The following is a 21,224-nucleotide window of genomic DNA, read 5'->3' as shown; positions in this document are numbered from 1 at the left end:
GTGGTCAGGATCTAGAAAACACTGCCCAAGAGTGTAGTAGAGGAAAATTCAGATGTAGCATTTGAAGGGAAAAAATATTGCAGAGTCACCAGCTTGAAAGGCCTCTCTCTGGACAATAGCAATTCTGAGTACATATACATTGAAACACTGACGCAGAGTAGACCATTCAGCCATTTGAGCCTGGTCTGTCTTTCATTATGGCCATACAATTCCAAATTATAAATTTTGAAACACTTACATTTAAGTCTCTAAAGTATTCATTATAATCAAGTGCGTATCCAACCACAAACTTGTCAGGAACTTCAAAACCAACGACTGTAAGTAAAGTTCACCAAGATGAGTAAAATATTTGCAAAGTAACAATTGATGCAAAGTTTAACATGACAGCATTGAACAGCCAGCACAACTTGGACGCTGCATTATGGTTGCCGATTCCCCAGTACCAACCTTTAACCACATTCACTGTCAACAACGTAGAATTTGAACAATCTAAACATCAGGAATAATTTCTTAATGCCTCATATTCAATTTTAGTAATTACACTGAACAAAACTGACTCAAATGTTAAACTCCTGTGTCGTGGCTCCTTACTAAAGTAACCCAGGTTTGAACTGAAGTACAGTTTATTGAAGAAAATTCACCAATAGCTTAGAAAGTAGGATGTTAAGAAGGTCTGGAGCGTGGCAGAGAGATGGATATTAAAGGCTACAGGTGGTGAACAGGAAGGTGAATGTAGACGAATTAGGTATTACAGGGTATGAGGAGTTGGGCCAGTAGGTCTCTAATTAAGAGGCTTCAGAATTTTTGCCCTATTTTGTGGCCCTGTTCTAGAGAAAGAGGATTTATTCAATGGATTTTACTTGAAACTGGAGCAATGATCAGTGATTGGACAAATTAATACCAGCCCTTGGAGCTTAATTCAGGAAGGGATTTGGATAAATGGGCTATGTTCTGAGCAACACTGCCTCTACAGTCATACAGTTCAAAAACAAACCCTTCAGTCCGACCAGTCCATGCTGACCATAATTCCCAATGAAACTAGTCCCAGCTGCCCGCTCTGGGCTCATATCCCTCCAAACCCTGCCATGGATGACAGGTGAAATTGAGAGACTAGCCAAGAGAAAAAAGCAAATATACATGAGGTCTAGGCAACTGAAGACAGACGAAGCTTTGCAAGAATATCAGGAATGTACAGTGAATCTGAAAAAAGGGATTAAGAGGGCTACTTAAGGACAGAGAAGGAAAGTTATGCGCTTAGTCAGAGAAAATGGGTGACATTCTTAGCGAGTACTTTGCATCGGTATTCACCAAGGAGAGGGACATGACGGATGTTGAGGTTAGGGATAGATGTTTGATTACTCTAGGTCAAGTTGACATAAGGAAGGAGGAATTGTTAGGTACCCTAAAAGACATTAAGGTGGACAAGTCCCCAGGTCCGGATGGGATCTATCCCAGATTGCTGAGGGAAGTGAGAAAGGAAATAGCCGGGGCCCTAACAGATATCTCTGTAGTGTCCTTAGACCTGGGTGAGGTCCCAGAGGACTGGAGACTTGCTAATGTTGTCCCCTTGTTTAAAAAGGGCAGCAAGGATAATCTAGGTAATTATTGACCGGTGAGCCTGACCTCAGTGGCAGGGAAGCTACTGGAGAAGATACTGAGGGATGGGATCTATTCCCATTTGGAAGAAAATGGGAATATCAGTGATAGGCAACATGGTTTTGTACAGGGAAGGTCATGTCTTACCAACTGAATAGAATTCTTTGAGGACGTGACAAAGTTGATTGATGAGGGAAAGGCTGTAGATGTCATATACATGGACTTCAGTAAGGCGTTTGATGAGGTTCCCCATGGCAGGCTGATGGAGAAAGTGAAGTCACATGGGGTCCAGGGTGTGCTAGCTAGATGGATAAAAAAACTGGCTGGGCAACAGGAGACAGAGGCTAGTAGTAGCGAGTTTTGAGAAGATTTGTAGCTCAGGTTGAGGTTCTGGGTGAGAGTTTGCACGCTGAGCTGGAAGGTTCGTTTTCAGACGTTTCGTCACCATTCTAGGTAACATCATCAGTGAGCCTCCGGCAAAGCGCTGGTGTTATGTCCCGCTTTCTATTTATCTGGTTAGGTTTCCTTGGGTTGGTGATGTCATTTCCTGCATTGGTGATGTCATTTCCTGTTCTTTTCCTCAGGGGGTGGTAGATTGGCTCCAAATCAATGTGTTTGTTTATGGAATTCCAGTTGGAATGCCATGCTTCCAGGAATTCTCGTGCATGTCTCTGTTTGGCTTGTCCTAGGATGGATGTGTTGTCCCAATCAAAGGTGGTGTCCTTCCTTATCAGTATGTAAGGATACGAGTGATAGTGGGTCATGTCGTTTTGTAGCTAGTTGATGTTCATGTATCCTGGTGGCTAGCTTTCTGCCAGTTTGTCCAATGTAGTGTTTATCACAGTTCTTGCAAGGTATTTTGTAGATGACGTTCGTTTTATTTATTGTCTGTATAGGGTCTTGTATGTTCATTTGCTGCTGTTTTAGTGTGTTGGTGGGTTTGTGGGCTACCCTGATGCCAAGAGGTCCGAGTAGTCTGGCAGTCATTTCGGAAATGTCTTTGAATGTAGGGGAGAGTGGTTATGGTTTCTGAGCCCGTTTTGTCTGTTTGTTTGGGTTTGTTGCTGAGAAATCGGCGGACTGTGTTCATAGAGTACCCATTCTTTTTGAATACGCTGTTTTAGGTGATTTTCCTCTGCTCTGCGAAGTTCCTCTGTGCTGCAGTGTGTGGTGGCTCGTTGGAATAATGTTCTAATGCAGCTTCGTTTATGGGTGTTGGGATGGTTGCTCCTGTAGTTCAGTATTTGGTCCGTATGTGTTGTTTTCCTGTAGACGCTGGTTTGAAGTTCCCCATTGGCTGTTCGCTCTACTGTGACATCTAGGAATGGCAGTTTGTTGCTGTTTTCCTCCTCTTTTGTGAATGTTATGCCAGTAAAGGGTATTATTGATGGTCTTGAATGTTTCCTCTAATTTGTTTTGTTTAGTGATGACAAAGGTGTCATCCACATAGCGGACCCAAAGTTTGGGTTGGATGGTTGGCAGAGCTGTCTGTTCGAGTCTCTGCATTACTGCCTCTGCTAAGAACCCTGATATCGGAGATCCCATGGGTGTACCATTGGTTTGTCTGTAGGTTTTGTTATTAAAAGTGAAGTGGGTGGTGAGGCATAGGTCCACTAGCTTGACGATGATGTCCTTGCTGATGAGGTTAGTGGTGTCTGGTGTATGTGTCTTCAGTTCTTCTAATAGTGTAGTCAGTGTTTCTTTGGCCAGGTTGATGTTGATGGATGTGAACAGGGCTGTTACGTCAAAGGAGACCATTGTTTCATCCTCTTCTATCTTGGTGTCTTTGATGGTGTTCAGGAATTCTTGGGTGGAGCGAATGGAGTGGTGGGAGTCTTCTACTAGGTGTTTTAGTCTTTGGTGTAGTTCCTTGGCTAATCTGTAGGTTGGTGTTCCAGGCAGCGACACTATGTGTCTGAGGGGGGCTCCTGGTTTGTGAATTTTTGGTAGTCCGTAGAAGCGTGGTGTGTTGGATCCATCTGGTTTCATTTTTTGGAAGTCTCTCTTGTTTAATTCTCCAGATTTTTGAAGTTTTTTGAGTAAGGCTGTGATTCGGCCACATTTGGAGTACTGTGTACAGTTCTGGTCGCCACATTACCAAAAGGATGTGGATGCTTTGGAGAGGGTGCACAGGAGGTTCACCAGGATGTTGCCTGGTATGGAGGGTGCTAGCCATGAAGAGAGGTTGAATAAGATAGGATTATTTCCATTAGAAAGATGGAGATTGGGGTGGGGAGACCCGATTGAGGTCTACAAAATCATGAGGGGTATAGACAGGATGGATAGCAATAAGCTTTTTCCCCCCAGAGTGGGGGACTCAATTACTAGGGGTCATGAGTTCAAAGTGAGAGGAGGAAAGTTTAAGGGAGATATGCATGGAAAGTTCTTTACACAGAGGGTGGTGGGCACCTGGAACGCGTTGCCAGCAGAGGTGGTAGATGCAGACACGTTAGCGTCTTTTAAGATATATTTGGACAGGTACATGGATGGGCAGGGAGCAAATGGACACAGACCGTCAGAAAATAGATGACAGGTTAGACAGAGGATCTTGATCGGCGCAGGCTTGGAGGGCCGAAGGGCCTGTTCCTGTGCCGTAGGTTTCTTTGTTTCTCTTTGTTATTCATATATCCATTTAATTGTCTTTAAGCATTGTAATTGTACCTGCATTCGCCACTGCATCAGGACGTTCGTTGCACAATAGAACCACCCACTGCGTAAAAAATGTGCCTCGTATCTCTCCTCTCACCTTAAAAATGTGTCCCCTAGTCTTGAAATTCCCCATCTTGGTGAAAAGACAACTGCCACCAACTCTAGTTATACCTCTCATCATTTTATAAACTTCTATCAGGTTATTTTATAATCTTCTGATTTGTTATTTGAAGTACACGAGCAACATATTTAAGTGTGTGACCCCTTTCTCACTCAGTAACCTAACGGGACTGATGTATCAGTGGTCCTTGTGGGGACTATTGGCTTACTGCACTGCTTAGAGGTAACAATGATCGAGGCAATTACAGATTAACAGACGTCCTATTTCGAAATACGATACTTACAATCTGGCCGATAGCCCACACTTCGAGGAGTTCGTTTAACCAGCAGGCTATTAAGAAAGATGACAGCATTAGTGAAATGAAATGACAATTTCAGACACTTGATTGACCAGTAGAATCGCAAAGTCAAGCAGAAGAATTTAACAAGAATAATGGTAAATAAGAGTTCAATGGTTCCAACTTACATGTAACACTGAACCATTTGTGGAAACTCACAAAATCAGTCATTTTAGATTATATTAAATCCTGTTTCTCCAAATTCAAACACCCCGCACCACCCCGACAGAGTATTAATAAAAGAAAATAATTAATAAATTAAACAAATTGCTGGAAACATCCACACAAGGAAGTGAGATTTTAGGTATAAATGTGTGAGAAAAATAAGATTTGATGCAAATAGCTGAAGTAGAATTATATTTCCGTGACAGCAGGAGCAGTTCCCCTGAAGGTTTGGTGCCCAAAGCATTGGGGCACGACCAGTTCAGCTCCAGGTTCAAGGCGGCTGTGGTGTCTGGGTTCATGGGATGCGAACTGAAATTAACAACACATGTAGTTTTGGAAATTCTGGAGCTGACAATAACACAAGGACATATGATATTTAGGCAATGTACTACCCACTGTTTAAAATCAATCACTGGATTGGTTTCACACAATGCTTACCTCACCACTTTCACCATGTTGGGTTTGTAATCTTGCAACATGCTCAGCAGAGTCTGCATTGTTTTACCCGTATCGATTATATCCTGTGAAAAAGGGAGTAAGTTGACTCACAGAAAGCTGTGAGCCCGATACAATAATGCTCCCCAGATACATCCCCACCATATGTATATCAGTGCTACCCACTCCCCAGTAGCATCCTTTCCCAACCAGCCGACTGAACCCCTACAAGTGCCAGCATTGTCTCCCCCATCCCTATTTGTCAGCATCAGTGCTAACTCATGGCCCACCCCATCCTTCTGTTAAACCTTTTATTATCTACAGACTCAGCTACTCCAGCACGTGCCGAGCCCACCGCCCATATTCCATGCCCCCATAAATTTGAGCTGAACTAAAATCTTGTTGCAATTCCATAACTTGCAGTAAGTACCATTCACCTAAATGTTACATTAGCTCCCTATAGCTCAAGTTTAAGACTGGCATTCTCATGTTTCAATTTCTTTCACACTGCCTAATTACGTAACCTCCTCCAGCCATGGAGAACCCCGGTGCTCAGACTGACCCCTCACACAACCACCACCCTTCTTCATCAACGGTAGTCACACCATCAGCAGCCTTTAGCTCGCTTGGTGGATGGCTGGTTTGCAATGCAGAGTGATGCCAATATTGTGGGTTCAATTCCTACTCTGGCCAAGGATACCATGAAGGATTCTTAAGTTTTGCCTTCGCCTGAGGCATTGTGATCCTCAGGTTAAAATGCTGACAATCAACTTTCTCTCATGAGAAACCGGTCCTATGGTCCTCTGGGGTCACGGCAACTTCATTTTTAATCCCCAAAATTTCTTTGGGAAAACTCTCCACCTCTTTCTCCAATGAAAAGATGCTCCTTAAAACTAACACTTTGACTAAGCTTTTGGCCATCTGTCTTAATATATCATGTGGTTTAGCATCCATGATTGCTTTACTACATTTCAAGGTGACATACTTTGAGAGGACACGACAAGCTGGTGATGAAAGTATGTTTCTTCTTGTGGGAGGGAGAATGAAGGGAGATAAGTTTAAGACCCCTTCGTTTAAAACTAAGACGATGAGGAGAATTCTTTCCTTCCAGAGATGGAGTCATATTTTTAAGATAGAGGTTGGTAGTATTTTGACCAAGAGTCCAAGATTTGGGGACAGGTGAAATTGTGGAGTTTAGGCCTCAAATCAAATCGGCCATGGTCTCACTTTAAAAGTGTAAGGTGATTTGTTTTGGAAGGACAGACTTGAAAGTAGAATACAGGGTTAACTGAAAGATTCTTGACAGTGTGGATGAGCAGAGGAATCTTGGGGTTCATGTTCACAGTTCATTGAGAGCTGCCACACAGGTGGATAGAGTTGTTAAGAAGGCGTATGTTGTGTGAGCTTTCATTAATAGAGCGATTGAGTTCAAGAGCCGTGAAGTTATGCTCCAGCTACATCTGGAGTATTGTGTCCAGTTCTGGTCGCCTCATTACAGGAAAGATGTGGAAGCGTTGGAAAGGGTGCGGAGGAGATTTACCAGAATGTTGCCTGGAATGGAGGGAGGGTCTTAGGAGGAAAGGTTGAGAGAGCTAGGGCTTTTCTCTTTAGAACGACAAAAGGATGAGAGGTGGCTTGATAGAGGTGTACAAAATGATCAGAGGTATAGTAGTGGACAGCCAGAGACTTGTTTTCTAGGGTGGAGGTAGGTAGTACGAGGAGACTCAGAGCGGTAGGGGCATGGAATGCATTGCTGGAGAGGGTAGTGGAGTCGGCCTCATTGGAGACATTTAAGCAGGTATTCGTAGGCGTATGGATGATAGTATAAGGGAGGGGTGGAGGTTAGATAGACCTTAGGTATAGGGTAAAAGTTCAGCACAACATTGTGGGTCGAAGGGCTCGTACAGTGCTGGACTGTTCTATGTTCTATGAATGAAGGAAAAGGCTCAAGTGGTCATGGGGTGTACTCCTGTCCCTACTTCACATACACACCCATATACAAATTGGGTCTTTACGAAGGGCGCTGTATTTTGATCAAGGTTTTGCTGTTGCGCCACTATCTAAAGATATTTTAAAATTTCTAGTAGGATTCAGCAGCAGCAATTGCTGTCCAAGCCTGCTCCATCATTCAATAAGGTTGTGCTGATTTGATTATGGTTTCAGCTCCACCACTTAATACTTGACTGTTTTACAAAATACAGAACTGAACATCAAGGATAACACTAACACTTCTTTGAAACAGTGCAATGGGATCTTATACAACCTCCTGAAACAGATCTCATTTAATGCCTCATGTAAAAGACAGCACCTCCAGTAGTGAAGCACTCCGACAGAACTGCACCAGAGCTTATTCTGCTCATGTCTCTAGAGTACGACGTGAACTACAACCTCCTAACTCAAAGGTTAGAGCATGGCCGACTGGGCACAGCAGAGAAAAATCTGTCAATTCAGAGGTAAATCTGATCTTACTCTCCTCTCCTCCACTGTAAACAGCCCCTACATTTCAGACTTTTCCTCAATTCTTATATCATCCCTGGAATCATCCTGGTAAATCTCTAGTATACGCTCTCCATGGTTTTAATGTACATGTGGCAATACAGCTTAATTCAGGAAACTGTAGCTCACGATCACATATCCATACAGCTACTCCAATCAAATTTTGGAAACAGCTTTCTGCGAGATGAGAAAATAAAAGCCAAATACCACAAGGGAGATTCCATGGTCAGACTATTTTGTCTCATTATCTTGAAAAGCAGAGTGGGACAGAATTCGAAAAATGAATGGTGTAAAAGCAGAAGTCAGCTCCCTGGAGAAGGGATTTTTAAAAAATAAAAAAAAAAATCGGCAGAAATGCCAGACCAAGTGGAGATGTTAACACAAAGTAATCAACAGTGTAATGCATAACATTGACAGAAGCTTAAAATAAAAATACTGACCTCAACAATTAAAACATTCTGTCTCCCAGGGTTGTAAGATAGGAAAGAGAAAACGAATTGTTAAACATTTTATTGCATCACAGATAAAAAAACCAACAATTCTCCACTACAAAACAAGCAAAAGCCTTCTTGCTAAATGCATATATATATAGATATATAACAGCCCGACAAATCAACAACATGGCAACATTCTGTGTACAAGTTTGACAAGTTACTTTCTATTAAAGAAAGTTTAATTCATGCAGGCTCTTTGGATTTCTTCATCAAGCTGTGAACTGAATGAATGTCACCTGATGGTTAAAAAGACGATCAGACTCTGAACACAAACAGACACAGTACATTCCATTCCACCCCACCCTGCACCCCCCGCCCCCGGGCAACATACACACCCACAGCACTCAGCATCAACCCCAGTCTGCCCTTGCCTGCACTCTGATCGCTCCCTCTCTGGCTTAACAATGTAACTGCATCCTTTCCCCTTGCGTCATTGCTTTCTGTGCAATTAATGTAAATTATACAGTTGTACCTTTCCCGTTAGGGTCGAGAGGTTGTCTCCACCAATCACCTTTATCTCTCCAGTTGACTGATCATTCTGCAATTTAAAAACAAAACTGATTTACCTTACTTTATATTCAGAATATGCAGTTTAATAAAAATATTAAAGGCCAGTATTTATCATCTATCCTTGTTTCAAAGTTTTTTGCAGAGGGCAACTAAGAATCAAACACATTGCTGCAGGCTTAAAGTCACACATAGGGCAGACCAGGCAAGGACAACAAATTTTCCTCCTTAAAGAACATCAGTGAACTAGGCAGGTTTTTAACAGTATGTTACAACAGCAACACAACATAAACTTAGAAAAGGAACCAAGGCAAAGCGAGTTCAGCCATGTTGTGCCTAAAGGGATTAAGGTAAAGCTGAACAGCCTCTCCTTTAAGGCCGAGTGTATTAGAGGTAAGACAGGCAGGTTAAGGTTGTAGATTGTTAACACGTGGCTGCAATGTTGTTAATAGCAGACATGCATTGATTGAGGGACAAGCCTAACAATTTAACATTCCAAGGTTTAGGATATTCAGGCAGGACAGGGAAATGTGTGAAAGTGGAGGTTGTGTTGATTATTAATTAGGGAGTCAGTTACTGTAGTAAGGAGGGATGATATCTTGCAAGAGTCATCAAATGAGGCTTTGTGAGTAGAATTTAGGAACAAAATGGGGCAGTCACACTGTTAGGAGTGTATTATAGGTCCCCAAGCTGTCAGCGGGCAATACAGGTGCAGATATGTAGTCAATCTGCTATGCAATTCTCTAAGGCATGTAAAAACAATAATAGGATAAGTACATTGAGGGATTTCAACCCCCTCAATATTAATTGTAATAATCATCAGATAAAAAGTCTAGAAGGGGCAGATTTCAGAAATATACACAAGAGACCTTTCTATATCAACATGTAGGTGATCTTACAAGGGTTGATGCAGTGTTGGGCTTAACTCTCAGGAATGAAGCTGGACAGGTGTTTGAGGTGACAGTGGAGAGTAGCTTACTGATAGTGATACAACACTGCGCATTTTAAATTTGTTATGGAAGAGGAAAAAGATGAGGGGAAAAAAGATTTTATTAAATGGTGGCAGGATCTGGGAACAGCTCACGAAGCAAGAATCTACAGAATGGTGGAAGGCTATCAGACAGTGCTACACAGAGTACAAGCCCAACATGTTCCCTTCAGGATCAAATTTAGGAGCAACAAACCCACAGAGCCCTGGAAGTCTAGGCATATTCAGGGCTGGGTAAAAAGGAAATGAGGTCTAAGTGGCACAAGGGAGCAAATCAACAGAGGTCGTAGCGGAGTACAGTGTATGTGGGTGGAACAGAAGGAAGCAATTAGGAGAGCAATGAGGGGGCATGACAATACAGTGGCCAGCAAGATAAGGGAGAATCCCAAGATATTCTGCAGGTATACCTGGGGAAGAGAATAGCCAGGGAGAGGAGAGAGCCTATTTGGGACCAAGGGAGAATTCTGCGCATAAAACCAGAGGACACTGGGAGAGTATTAAATGAGTTCTTCAAATCTCTTCTTACTTAGGAGGACGACACAAGGACAGAATTTGAGAAGACAGATTGTCAAGTTCTTGAGCAGACTGATAAGAAGTGAGGAGGTACCGGAGGATATAAAAGTGCACAAATCCCGAGGGTCTGGATGAGTTGCATCCCAAGCTGCTGTGGGAGGAAAGAGTGCAAATTACAAAGGTCTTGATCCAAATTGTTACTGGCCCTAGGAGAGGTACCAGACGGCTGGAGAACATCTAATGTGGTTCCACTTTACAAGAACCAGCAAGTCTCACATCAGTGGTAGAGAAACTAGTGAGAAAATAGGGAAGGAGAGAGTTAATCTCCATTTAGTAGCACATGGTTAGATCAGGAATAGGCAGGAGGCTTTGTCAGGTGGTCATGGCTAATAAATCTGGTGGAATTTTTTTTGAGGTGGCGACCAGGTGTATGGATGAGGGTAGTGCAGTTAATATAGTTTATATGGATTTCATGGAAGCCTTTGACAAGGACCCACATGAGAAACTGGGAAGACGATAGAAGAACACACATCTAGGGTAGAGATAGTAAGACTGCCGATGCTGTAGTCAGAGATAACACAGTAGGCCAAGCAGCATCAGAGGAGCAGGAAAGTTGATGTTTCACGTCAGGACCCTTCCTCAGTAAAAAAAAAATTCCTTTTTGCTATGTTCCTCCAGTTCCACATTGTGTTATCTAGGATCTATAGTAACTTGGGAAGATACACCCAAAAACAGCTTTGTGACAGCAGACAGAAGGTGGTGGTAGGAGGTTGCCTGACTGGAGCCCATTGTGCAACAGCATACCACCGGGATCTGTGCTGGACTCCCTATTGTTTCTGACATGCATAAGTGATGTAACAAGAACGTGGGAGGGATCATAAATCTGCTCATAACAGCGTAAGACCATAAAATGCAGAAGCAAATTTGGCCATTTGGCCCATCAAATCTGCTCTACCATTCAATCATAGCTGAAATGTCAACACTATTCTCCCACCTTCTCCCTGTAACCTTTTATCCCCTTACTAAACAAGAACCTATCTATCTGTCTTTAAATATGCTCAATGACTGAACCCCTACAGCCTTCTGCAAGGAGTTCCACAGATTCACCACACCCTGAATGAAGAAATTCCTCCCCATCTCAGTTCTGAAGGCTCGTCCCTTCACTCTAAAGCTGTGTCCATGGGTCCAAGCCTCTCCTACTAGTGGAAACATCTTCTCCGCATCCACTCTAGCCAGGCCTCTCCGTATTCTGCAAGTTTCAACCAGATCCCTCCCCACTCTTATCTTTCTAAACTCTACTGTGTACAGACCCAGAACTCTCAGCTGCTTCTCACATGACAAGCCCCACAACCCCAGGATCATTCTTGTAAACCCCCCTTGGAGCCCCCTCCAACACCAGCACATCCCTCTTTAGATGAGACCCGAAACCACTCAAAATACATTCCAAATGTGGTCTGGCCAGAGCATTATACAGCCCCAGAAGTGCATCTCTGTTCTTGTTTTCTAGCCCTCTCAAAATGAATGCTAACATTGCAAATGCCTTCCTAACTACTAATTGAACCTCCCTGTTAAGGTTAACAGAACCTTTTCCCGCTTTAGAAAATAGTCTATATATCTGTATTCTTTCTACCAAAGTGCATGACCTCTCAATTTTCCATATTTTATTCCACCTACCACTTCTCTGCCCACTTTCCTAGCCCAAGTCTTTCTGCAGCCTCCCTTCTTCCTCAACACTACCTGTCCCTCCATTTTTTTGTGTCAATTGCAAACTTAGTGAAGCCTTCAGTTCTTTTGTCCATGTATAACAAGAATGGTTGTAGTGCTAAAGACTGACTGGGTGGTTGACAATGAGGTTAAAGGAAAATATAAACAGATTGGTCAGATGGCATTCAACCGTCAGAAGTATGAGGTGATGCACTTTGGAAGAAGGAACAAGACAAAGGAATACTCAATGTATGGCAAAACACAAGGAAGATCACAAAAACTGAGGGATCTTGGGATGCTGTCCACAGGACAGGTTAATAGGGTAGGTAAGGCAGCATATGAGACATTTGCTTTTACCAGTTGTGGCAAAGATTGAGAAATCTGGGAGGTCATGGTGGAGCTGTACAGCTAAAGTACTGTCTGCAGTTTTGGTCACAATGTTATGGGAAGGATGTGATTCACTGGAGTGGATGCAGCAGAATTCACCAGGATGCTTTTGGGATGCTGTATTTCAGCTATGAGGAGAGGCTGGATAAGCTCAGGTTGTTTTTTTTGGAGCAGAGAAGGTTGAGGGGGGAACCTGCTGAAGATGTATAAGATCATGAGGGGGATGCGCAGGTGAATAGAAAGCAGCTGTTCCCCCTAGCTGAAGGGTCAACAAAAGGGGGGCATCATTTTAAAATGAAAGGCAGGTGGTTTAGAGGAAAACCAATTTCACACGGAGGGTGGTTGGGGTCTGAAATGCCTGAGAGTTCTAGACTGAACAATTCTGAAGAAGGACTGAAAGCAACAGGTTGGCGCTCTCTCCACAGATGCTGCTAGATCTATTGAGTGTTTTCAGCAAGTTCTGCCTTTGTTCTGATGCCTATCTTAATGTCAGGTCTCTCTGCAGTACTTCACAGCCAATTGAGTATAGTCACTTCTGTAATGCAAGAAACATGGTGGCCAGACTGTACACAGCAGGTGTGAATTGTAGAAATTAAAACTTAGTGGGGAGCAGTCATTGGCTAACAATGTGAGCATATGTAAACAGACACCTGTGTTCCAATGGCATCTCAGAAGCACAAAAGCTGATGTTTCGGGCCTAGACCCTTCATCAGAGAGGGGACTGGAATAAATAGGGAGAGAGGGGGAGGCGGACCGAAGATGGAGAGTAAAGAAGATAGGTGGGGAGGTACGGAGGGGATAGGTCAGTCCAGGGAAGACGGACAGGTCAAGGAGGTGGGATGAGGTTAGTAGGTAGATGGGGGTGCGGCTTGGGGTGGGAGGAAGGGATGGGTGAGAGGAAGAACCGGTTAGGGAGGCAGAGACAGGTTGGACTGGTTTTGGGATGCAGTGGGTGGGGGGGGAAGAGCTGGGCTGGTTGTGTGGTGTAGTGGGGGGAGGGGGCGAACTGGGCTGGTTTAGGGATGCAGTAGGGGAAGGGGAGATTTTGAAACTGGTGAAGTCCACATTGATACCATATGGCTGCAGGGTTCCCAGGCGGAATATGAGTTGCTGTTCCTGCAACCTTCGGGTGGCATCATTGCGGCAGTGCAGGAGGCCCATGATGGACATGTCATCTAGAGAATGGGAGGGGGAGTGGAAATGGTTTGCGACTGGGAGGTGCAGTTGTTTGTTGCGAACTGAGCGGAGGTGTTCTGCAAAGCGGTCCCCAAGCCTCCGCTTGGTTTCCCCAATGTAGAAGAAGCCGCACCGGGTACAGTGGACGCAGTATACCACATTGGCAGATGTGCAGGTGAACCTCTGCTTAATGTGGAATGTCATCTTGGGGCCTGGGATAGGGGTGAGGGAGGAGGTGTGGGGGCAAGTGTAGCATTTCCTGCGGTTGCAGGGGAAGGTGCCGGGTGTGGTGGGGTTGGAGGGCAGTGTGGAGCGAACAAGGGAGTCACGGAGAGAGTGGTCTCTCCGGAAAGCAGACAGGGGTGGGATGGAAAAATGTCTTGAGTGGTGGGGTCGGATTGTAAATGGCGGAAGTGTCGGAGGATGATGCGTTGTATCCGGAGGTTGGTAGGGTGGTGTGTGAGAACGAGGGGGATCCTCTTAGGGCGGTTGTGGCGGGAGTGGGGTGAGAGGGATGTGTTGCGGGAAATACGGGAGGCGCGGTCAAGGGCGTTCTCGATCACTGTGGGGGGAAAGTTGCGGTTCTTAAAGAACTTGGGCATCTGGGATGTGCGGGAGTGGAATGTCTTATCGTGGGAGCAGATGCGGCGGAGGCGGAGGAATTGGGAATAGGGGATGGAATTTTTGCAGGAGGGTGGGTGGGAGGAGGTGTATTCTAGGTAGCTGTGGGAGTCGGTGGGCTTGAAATGGACATCAGTTACAAGCTGGTTGCCTGAGATGGAGACTGAGAGGTCCAGGAAGGTGAGGGATGTGCTGGAGATGGCCCAGGTGAACTGAAGGTTGGGGTGGAAGGTGTTGGGGAAGTGGATGAACTGTTCGAGCTCCTCTGGGGAGCAAGAGGCGGCGCCGATACAGTCATCAATGTACCGGAGGAAGAGGTGGGGTTTGGGGCCTGTGTAGGTGCGGAAGAGGGACTGTTCCACGTAACCTACAAAGAGGCAGGCATAGCTGGGGCCCATGCGGGTGCCCATGGCCACCCCCTTAGTCTGTAGGAAGTGGGAGGAGTCAAAAGAGAAGTTGTTGAGTGTGAGGACGAGTTCCGCTAGGCGGATGAGAGTGTCGGTGGAGGGGGACTGGTCGGGCCTGCGGGACAGGAAGAAGCGGAGGGCCTTGAGGCCATCTCCATGCGGAATGCAGGTGTACAGGGACTGGACGTCCATGGTGAATGAGGTGTTGGGGGCCAGGGAATTGGAAGTCCTGGAGGAGGTGGAAGGCGTGGGTGGTGTCACGGACGTAGGTGGGGAGTTCCTGGACCAAAGGGGAGAAAATGGAGTCCAGATAGGTGGAGATGAGTTCGGTGGGGCAGGAGCAGGCTGAGACGATGGGTCGACCGGTGCAGGCAGGTTTGTGGATTTTGGGAAGGAGATAGAAACGGGCCGTGCGGGGTTGGGGAACAATGAGGTTGGAGGCTGTGGGTGGCAGGTCCCCTGAGGTGATGAGGTCGTGAATGGTGTTGGAGATGATGGTTTGGTGCTTGGGTGTGGGGTCATGATCGAGGGGGCGGTAGGAGGTGGTGTCGGAGAGTTGGCGTCTGGCCTCGGCGATGTAGAAGTCAGTGCGCCATACTACCACTGCGCCACCCTTGTCTGCGGGTTTGATGGTGAGGTTGGGGTTGGAGCGGAGGGAGCGGAGGGCTGCCCGTTCTGCAGGGGAGAGGTTGGAGTGGGTGAGAGGGGTGGAGAGGTTGAGGCGGTTAATGTCTCGACGGCAGTTGGAGATGAAGAGGTCGAGGGAGGGTAGGAGGCCTGGGGGTGGTGTCCAGGAGGAGGACTTTTGAGGGAAGCAGGTGAAGGGGTCAGTGGAAGGAGGGTTAGGTTCCCGGTTGAAGAAGTAGGTATGGAGGCGAAGACGGCGGAAAAACTGCTCTATGTCCAACCGTGACTGGTATTCGTTGATGTGTGGTTGCAGGGGGACAAAGGTGAGCCCCTTGCTAAGGACTCCCCCTCCCATTCTCTAGATGACATGTCCATCATGGGCCTCCTGCACTGCCACAATGATGCCACCCGAAGGTTGCAGGAACAGCAACTCATATTCCGCCTGGGAACCCTGCAGCCGTATGGTATCAATGTGGACTTCACCAGTTTCAAAATCTCCCCTTCCCCTACTGCATCCCTAAACCAGCCCAGCTCTTCTCTCCCCTCCCCCTCCCCCTCCTCCCCTCCCCCTCCCCCCCACCACCCACTGCATCCCAAAACCAGTCCAACCTGTCTCTGCCTCCCTAACCGGTTCTTCCTCTCACCCATCCCTTCCTCCCACCCCAAGCCGCACCCCCATCTACCAACTAACCTCATCCCACCTCCTTGACCTGTCAGTCTTCCCTGGACTGACCTATCCCCTCCCTACCTCCCCACCTATCTTCTTTACTCTCCATCTTCGGTCCACCTCCCCCTCTCTCCCTATTTATTCCAGTTCCCTCTCCCCATCCCCCTCTCTGATGAAGGGTCTAGGCCCGAAACGTCAGCTTTTGTGCTCCTGAGATGCTGCTTGGCCTGCTGTGTTCATCCAGCCTCACATTTTATTATCTTGGAATTCTCCAGCGTCTGCAGTTCCCATTATCTCTATTACCTGTGTTCCAATTTTTGTTTCAGACTGACAGCCTATAAACACCAGTTAATTATTGACAGTTTATTCAAAAGAATAAATAAATAAATAGAGGCACTTACACCTCTGCTACCAATATTCCTTCCATTTACAACATGCTTACAAAATCCATGCCATAGCAACTCCGAGTGAACTACAAAAAGTCGTTTATTGACATTGACAGTTGGATTGTAGGGTGGATTGTGTTCGGAATTATACATTTGAGAATAAACCTGAAACTGAGTACAGTTTGACTTTGAGTCTCATCACACACCAGCTGGCTGTCAGACAAGTTTCCATAAACACCAAATGAGAATTCAGAAATTAGGTGAAGTTATACTATAATTATAATGCTTTAAAATGATGACCAAGATTTCCTTTACAAGTCAAATAATTGGAACTATCAGGCTGCCTGGGAGGCTCCATGATTCAATTGTGTTTTTTTTTTAATTCATTTGTGGGATGAGCATGCCACTGGATAACCAGCATTTAATACCCATCCCTAATTACCCATAGGGCAGTTAAGAGTTGACCACATTACTTTGGGTCAGGAGTCACATGTATGAAGAACAAAGAAAATTACAGCACAGGAACAGACCCTTCGGCGTTCCAAGCCTGCGCCAATCGAGAGCCTCTGTCGAAACCTATCAACTATTTTCTAAGGGTCTATATCCATTTGCTCCATGCCCATCCATGTACCTGTCTAGATATATCTTAAAAGACACTATCGTGTCTGCGTCTACCACCTCCGCTGGCAACGCGTTCCAGGCACCCACCACTCTCTGCGTAAAGAACTTTCAGTGTATATCTCCCTGAAACTTTCTTCCTCTCACTTTGAACTCATGACCCCTAGTAATGGAGTCCCATACTCTTGGGAGAAAGCTTCTTGCTATCCACCTTGTCTATACCGCTCATGACTTTGTAGACCTCAATCAGGTCCACCCCCTCAATCTCTGTCTTTCTAATGAAATTAACCTTGATCTCCTCAATCTTTCTTCGTAGCTAGCACCGTCCATACCAGGCAACATCCTGGTGAATCTCCTCGGCACCCTCTCCAAAGCACGCACATCCTTTTGGTAATGTGGCAACCAGAACTGTACACAGTACTCCAAATGTAGCTGAACCAAAGTCTTACACAACTGCAACATGACCTGCCAACTCTTGTACTCATTACCCTGTCCAATGAAGGAAAGCATGCTGTATGCCATCTTGACCACCCTATTGACTTGCGTTGTCACCTTCAGGGAACAATGGACCTGAACACCCAGATCTCTCTGTACATCAATTTTCCCCAGGACTTTTCCATTTACTGTATAGTTCGCCCTTGAATTAGATCTTCCGAAATGCATCACCTCGCATTTGCCCAGCCAGGTCAAGTAAGGGTGGCAGTTTCCTGTCCTGACAGTGAACATGACAGGTTTTTCCAACAATTGACAATGGATTTCACAGTCATCATGTGACTCTAATTTAAGTACTTTTCTTAAAACTAAATTTAAATTCCACAGCCTGTGTGGCAGGATTCAGAACCCAGGTTCCCAGAATATTCTCTGGTTCTTAGGGTCAGCAGCCCAACGATAATACCGCAAGGCATCACCACCCGTTTCAGCACCAGAAAGACTGTGCCTGTCCCATTTTCTTGCAGATCCATTCAACATTGAGGCCAAATGGGATCAGAGTGATTTTAGACAGTTTGATAAGAATTAAACTATATTGGACATTCAAAGTGTAATCTAGCAGCATCTACACTTCTGCTAATCAATAGCAGTGAAGTATCAATCGAGATAAGGCTAGGAGATTATTCCTTCCATTTATAACATGCTTGCAAAAACCATGCCACAGCAGCTCCGAGTGAACTACAAAAAGACATTTATTGGCACTGATGGTTGAGTTGTCGGGTGGATAGTGTTAGGAGTTGTACATTTGTGAATAATTACACCAGAACGATGACTGGCAATGTCATTTCCTGGACACGTTTGTAGTGTTAAATTTACATTAGGTATCAGATACTATTTCAGACTGAGCTCCAAACATAGCCTCACCAATAAAATGTAGTCTCAAAACTCTTCCCAGAATACCTGTGACTTACAGACTTACGGTTTCCATTCAACTTTACAAAACTGAGCTGGTAACACTAGACTAGGAGTCATCGATTGGTGAAAGTTCATTAATGTTCATACACAGTGCACGCCCCAAGGCCCAAAGCACACTGCGTGGCCTATCACAGACCCAAGTGCATGCTGTCTTAGCTATAAAACAGTACAAACCCAAGACAAACACAGCGCACTGTGACCACCACCAACCTCCCTCCAACCCCGCTCCAAGACAGTCACAGGGTGCAGTGTACTGTTTAAAAGCCAAAAATAATGAGGGAGAAAACAAATTGTGAGAATAAACTATCAAGTAATATAAAAATGGCATGATGGTTCAGTGGTTAGCACTGCTGCCTCACATTGCCAGGGACACACGTTTGATTCCAGCCTTGGGTGACTGCATGGATTTTGCACATTCTCCTAGTGTCTGTGTGGGTTTCCTCCCATGGTCCAACGATGTGCAGGATTGGCCATGCTAAATGCAGCATTTTCGGGATAGGGTGGGGTCTGGGTGGAATGGTCTTTGTACGGTCAGTGCAGTTTCATTGAACCAAATGGCCTTCTTCCGCACATAAGGAATTCTATGATTCTACTCTAAAACAGCAAGAGCTTCTGAACACAAGCTCCTTTGCGAATGATGCTGGGAAAGTTGAAGTGGGAGAGCAGGAATCCAGTTGGCTTTGTTCACATTGGTACCAATGCATTGATAGAACTAGACACAAGATTTTGCTGGAAGATTTTGAACAGTTAGGAGCTAAACTAAAAAGCCAAACCCGCAAGGTAAGATTTTTGGGATTACTAAACGAGCCACGAGCCATGAGCAAACTAGCTCCAAGTAAATAAAGTCAGAGTTTATTACATGGCTCAAAAGAACAGTATGGGGAATGCATTTCTAGCGACACTGGCACTAGTACTGGGATAGAAATGTTCTGGTTCAACAGGTTTCATAAGGTTCCACGTTGGAGACTGGTAGCAAGGCTAAGAGTAAGTAAATCCAAGGAAATTTAGTTCACCAGATCAAAAACTGGCTGAGTGGCAGGAAGCACAGGGTGATGGTCAAGAGGTATTTCTGTGACTGGAAGACTGTCTCCTGTAGGGCTCCGCATGGATCAGTGTTGGAACTTTGTTGCTTACGGTATACGTAAACAACTTAGATTTGAATGTAGGAGGGTTATCATTAAGTTTGCAGATAGTACGAAAACTGATGGGTTGGAAAATAGTGAGGAGGACAGCCTTAGATTATAGGAAGGATAAAGACGTGTTGATCAGATGGGCAGAACAGTGGCAAACAGAATTCAATATGGATAAGCATGAAATGATGTACTTGGAGAGACTAAATAAGGCAAGAAAATACATGATGAACAGTAGGAACCTTGGGAAGCACCAAGGAGGATTTTCCAGGGTCAACAGGTTTGGGTGTGTTGCACCGGTGCCTGTTCCACTCCCTTCTTTGGGTTTTTTACTGGCTTAGATTCAATGGTGTGGCCTTTGCAGAGGCTAAATAAGAATCAACCACATTACTGTGGGTTTGGAATCACATATAGGCCAGACTAGGGAAGAATGACAGATTTCTTTCATTAAAGAATTTTAGTGAAACAGATGGCATTTGTTTTTAAAACAGTTGACAATAGTTACATGGTCATCATTCAACTCATTTACGATTCCAAATTATTAAAAAAGAAATGATCATCATCTGCCCTGATGAAATTTGAAACCATATCCCCAGAACATTCTGCATCACTAATCCTGTCACATCACTACAATATATTGTGATCAGAGATAATGGGAACTGCAGATACTGGAGAATCCAAGATAACAAAGTGTGGAGCTGGATGAACACAGCAGGCCAAGCAGCATCTTAGGAGCACAAAAGCTGACTTTTCGGGCCTAGGCCCTTCATCATAAAAGAGGGGGGATGGGGAGAGGATTCTGAAGTAAACAGGGAGAGGGGGGGAGATGGACCAAAGATGGATAGAGAAAATAGGTTTCCCCGATGTAGAGATGCTACAACGGGTACAGCAGTATAACACATTGGCGGATGTGTAGGTGAACATCTGCTTGATGTGGTAAGTCTTCTTGGGGCCCACCAGTAAAGACATGTTTCCATTCCCACCCTTGTCTGCCTTCCAGAGAGACCACACTCTCCGCGACTCCCTTGTCCGCTCCACACTCCCCTCCAACCCTACCACACCCGACACTTGTCCTTACAACTTGCCCCCACACCTCCTACCTCACCCCCATCCCAGGCCCAAGACTTTCCACACCAAGCAGATGTTCACCTGCACATCCATCAATGTGGTATAGTGTAACCGCTGTACCCGTTGTGGCTTCCTCTACACTGGGAAAACCAAGCAGAGGCTTGGGGACCGCTTCACAGAACACTTATGCTCAGTTCGCAATAAACAACTGCACCTCCCAGTCGCGAACCGTTTTAACTCGCCCTCCCATTCCTCAAATGACATGTCCATCCTGGGCCTCCTGCAGTGCCATAATGATGCCACTCGTAGGTTGCAGGAACAGCAACTCATATTCCGCTTGGGAATCCTGTAGCCCAATGGTATCAATGTGGACTTCACAAGCTTCAAAATCTCCCCTCCCCCCCACTGCATCCAAAACCAGCCCAGCTCGTCCCTGCCTCCTTAACCTGTTCTTCCTCTCACCTATCCCCGCCTCCCACCCCAAGCCGCACCTCCATTTCCTACCTACTAACCTTATCCCACCCCCTTGACCTGTACGCCCTCCCCGGGCTGACCTATCCCCTCCCTACCTCCCCACCTATATTCTCCTCTCCACCTATCTTCACCTCTATCCATCTTCGGTCCACCTTCCCCTCTCTCCCTATTTATTTCAGAATCCTCTCCCCATCTCCCTTTTCTGATGAAGGATCTAGGCCCGAAAAGTCAGCTTTTGTGCTCCTAAGAAGCTG

The 21,224-nt window shown here is 45.4% G+C and overlaps 1 protein-coding gene across 2 annotated transcripts in view; it reads right to left on the bottom strand.

The window, feature by feature from the left end:
• hprt1 (hypoxanthine phosphoribosyltransferase 1) overlaps positions 1-21,224 on the bottom strand; it is a 64,209-nt gene that overhangs the window by 16,539 nt on the left and 26,446 nt on the right. Inside the window, exons 4-8 of one of the 2 annotated variants that reach the window (XM_048544644.2) lie at positions 8,766-8,831; positions 8,240-8,257; positions 5,307-5,389; positions 4,650-4,696; positions 239-315 (exon numbers count right to left, since the gene is read on the bottom strand). In XM_048544644.2, coding sequence (XP_048400601.1) covers positions 239-315; positions 4,650-4,696; positions 5,307-5,389; positions 8,240-8,257; positions 8,766-8,831 — 291 coding nt within the window. The other variant, XM_048544643.1, reaches the window with a different exon arrangement.

Source organism: Stegostoma tigrinum, chromosome 15 (assembly GCF_030684315.1).
Source record: "Stegostoma tigrinum isolate sSteTig4 chromosome 15, sSteTig4.hap1, whole genome shotgun sequence".
Taxonomy (NCBI): Eukaryota; Metazoa; Chordata; class Chondrichthyes; order Orectolobiformes; family Stegostomatidae; genus Stegostoma; species Stegostoma tigrinum.
This window is presented reverse-complemented; position numbering and strand designations above follow the sequence as displayed.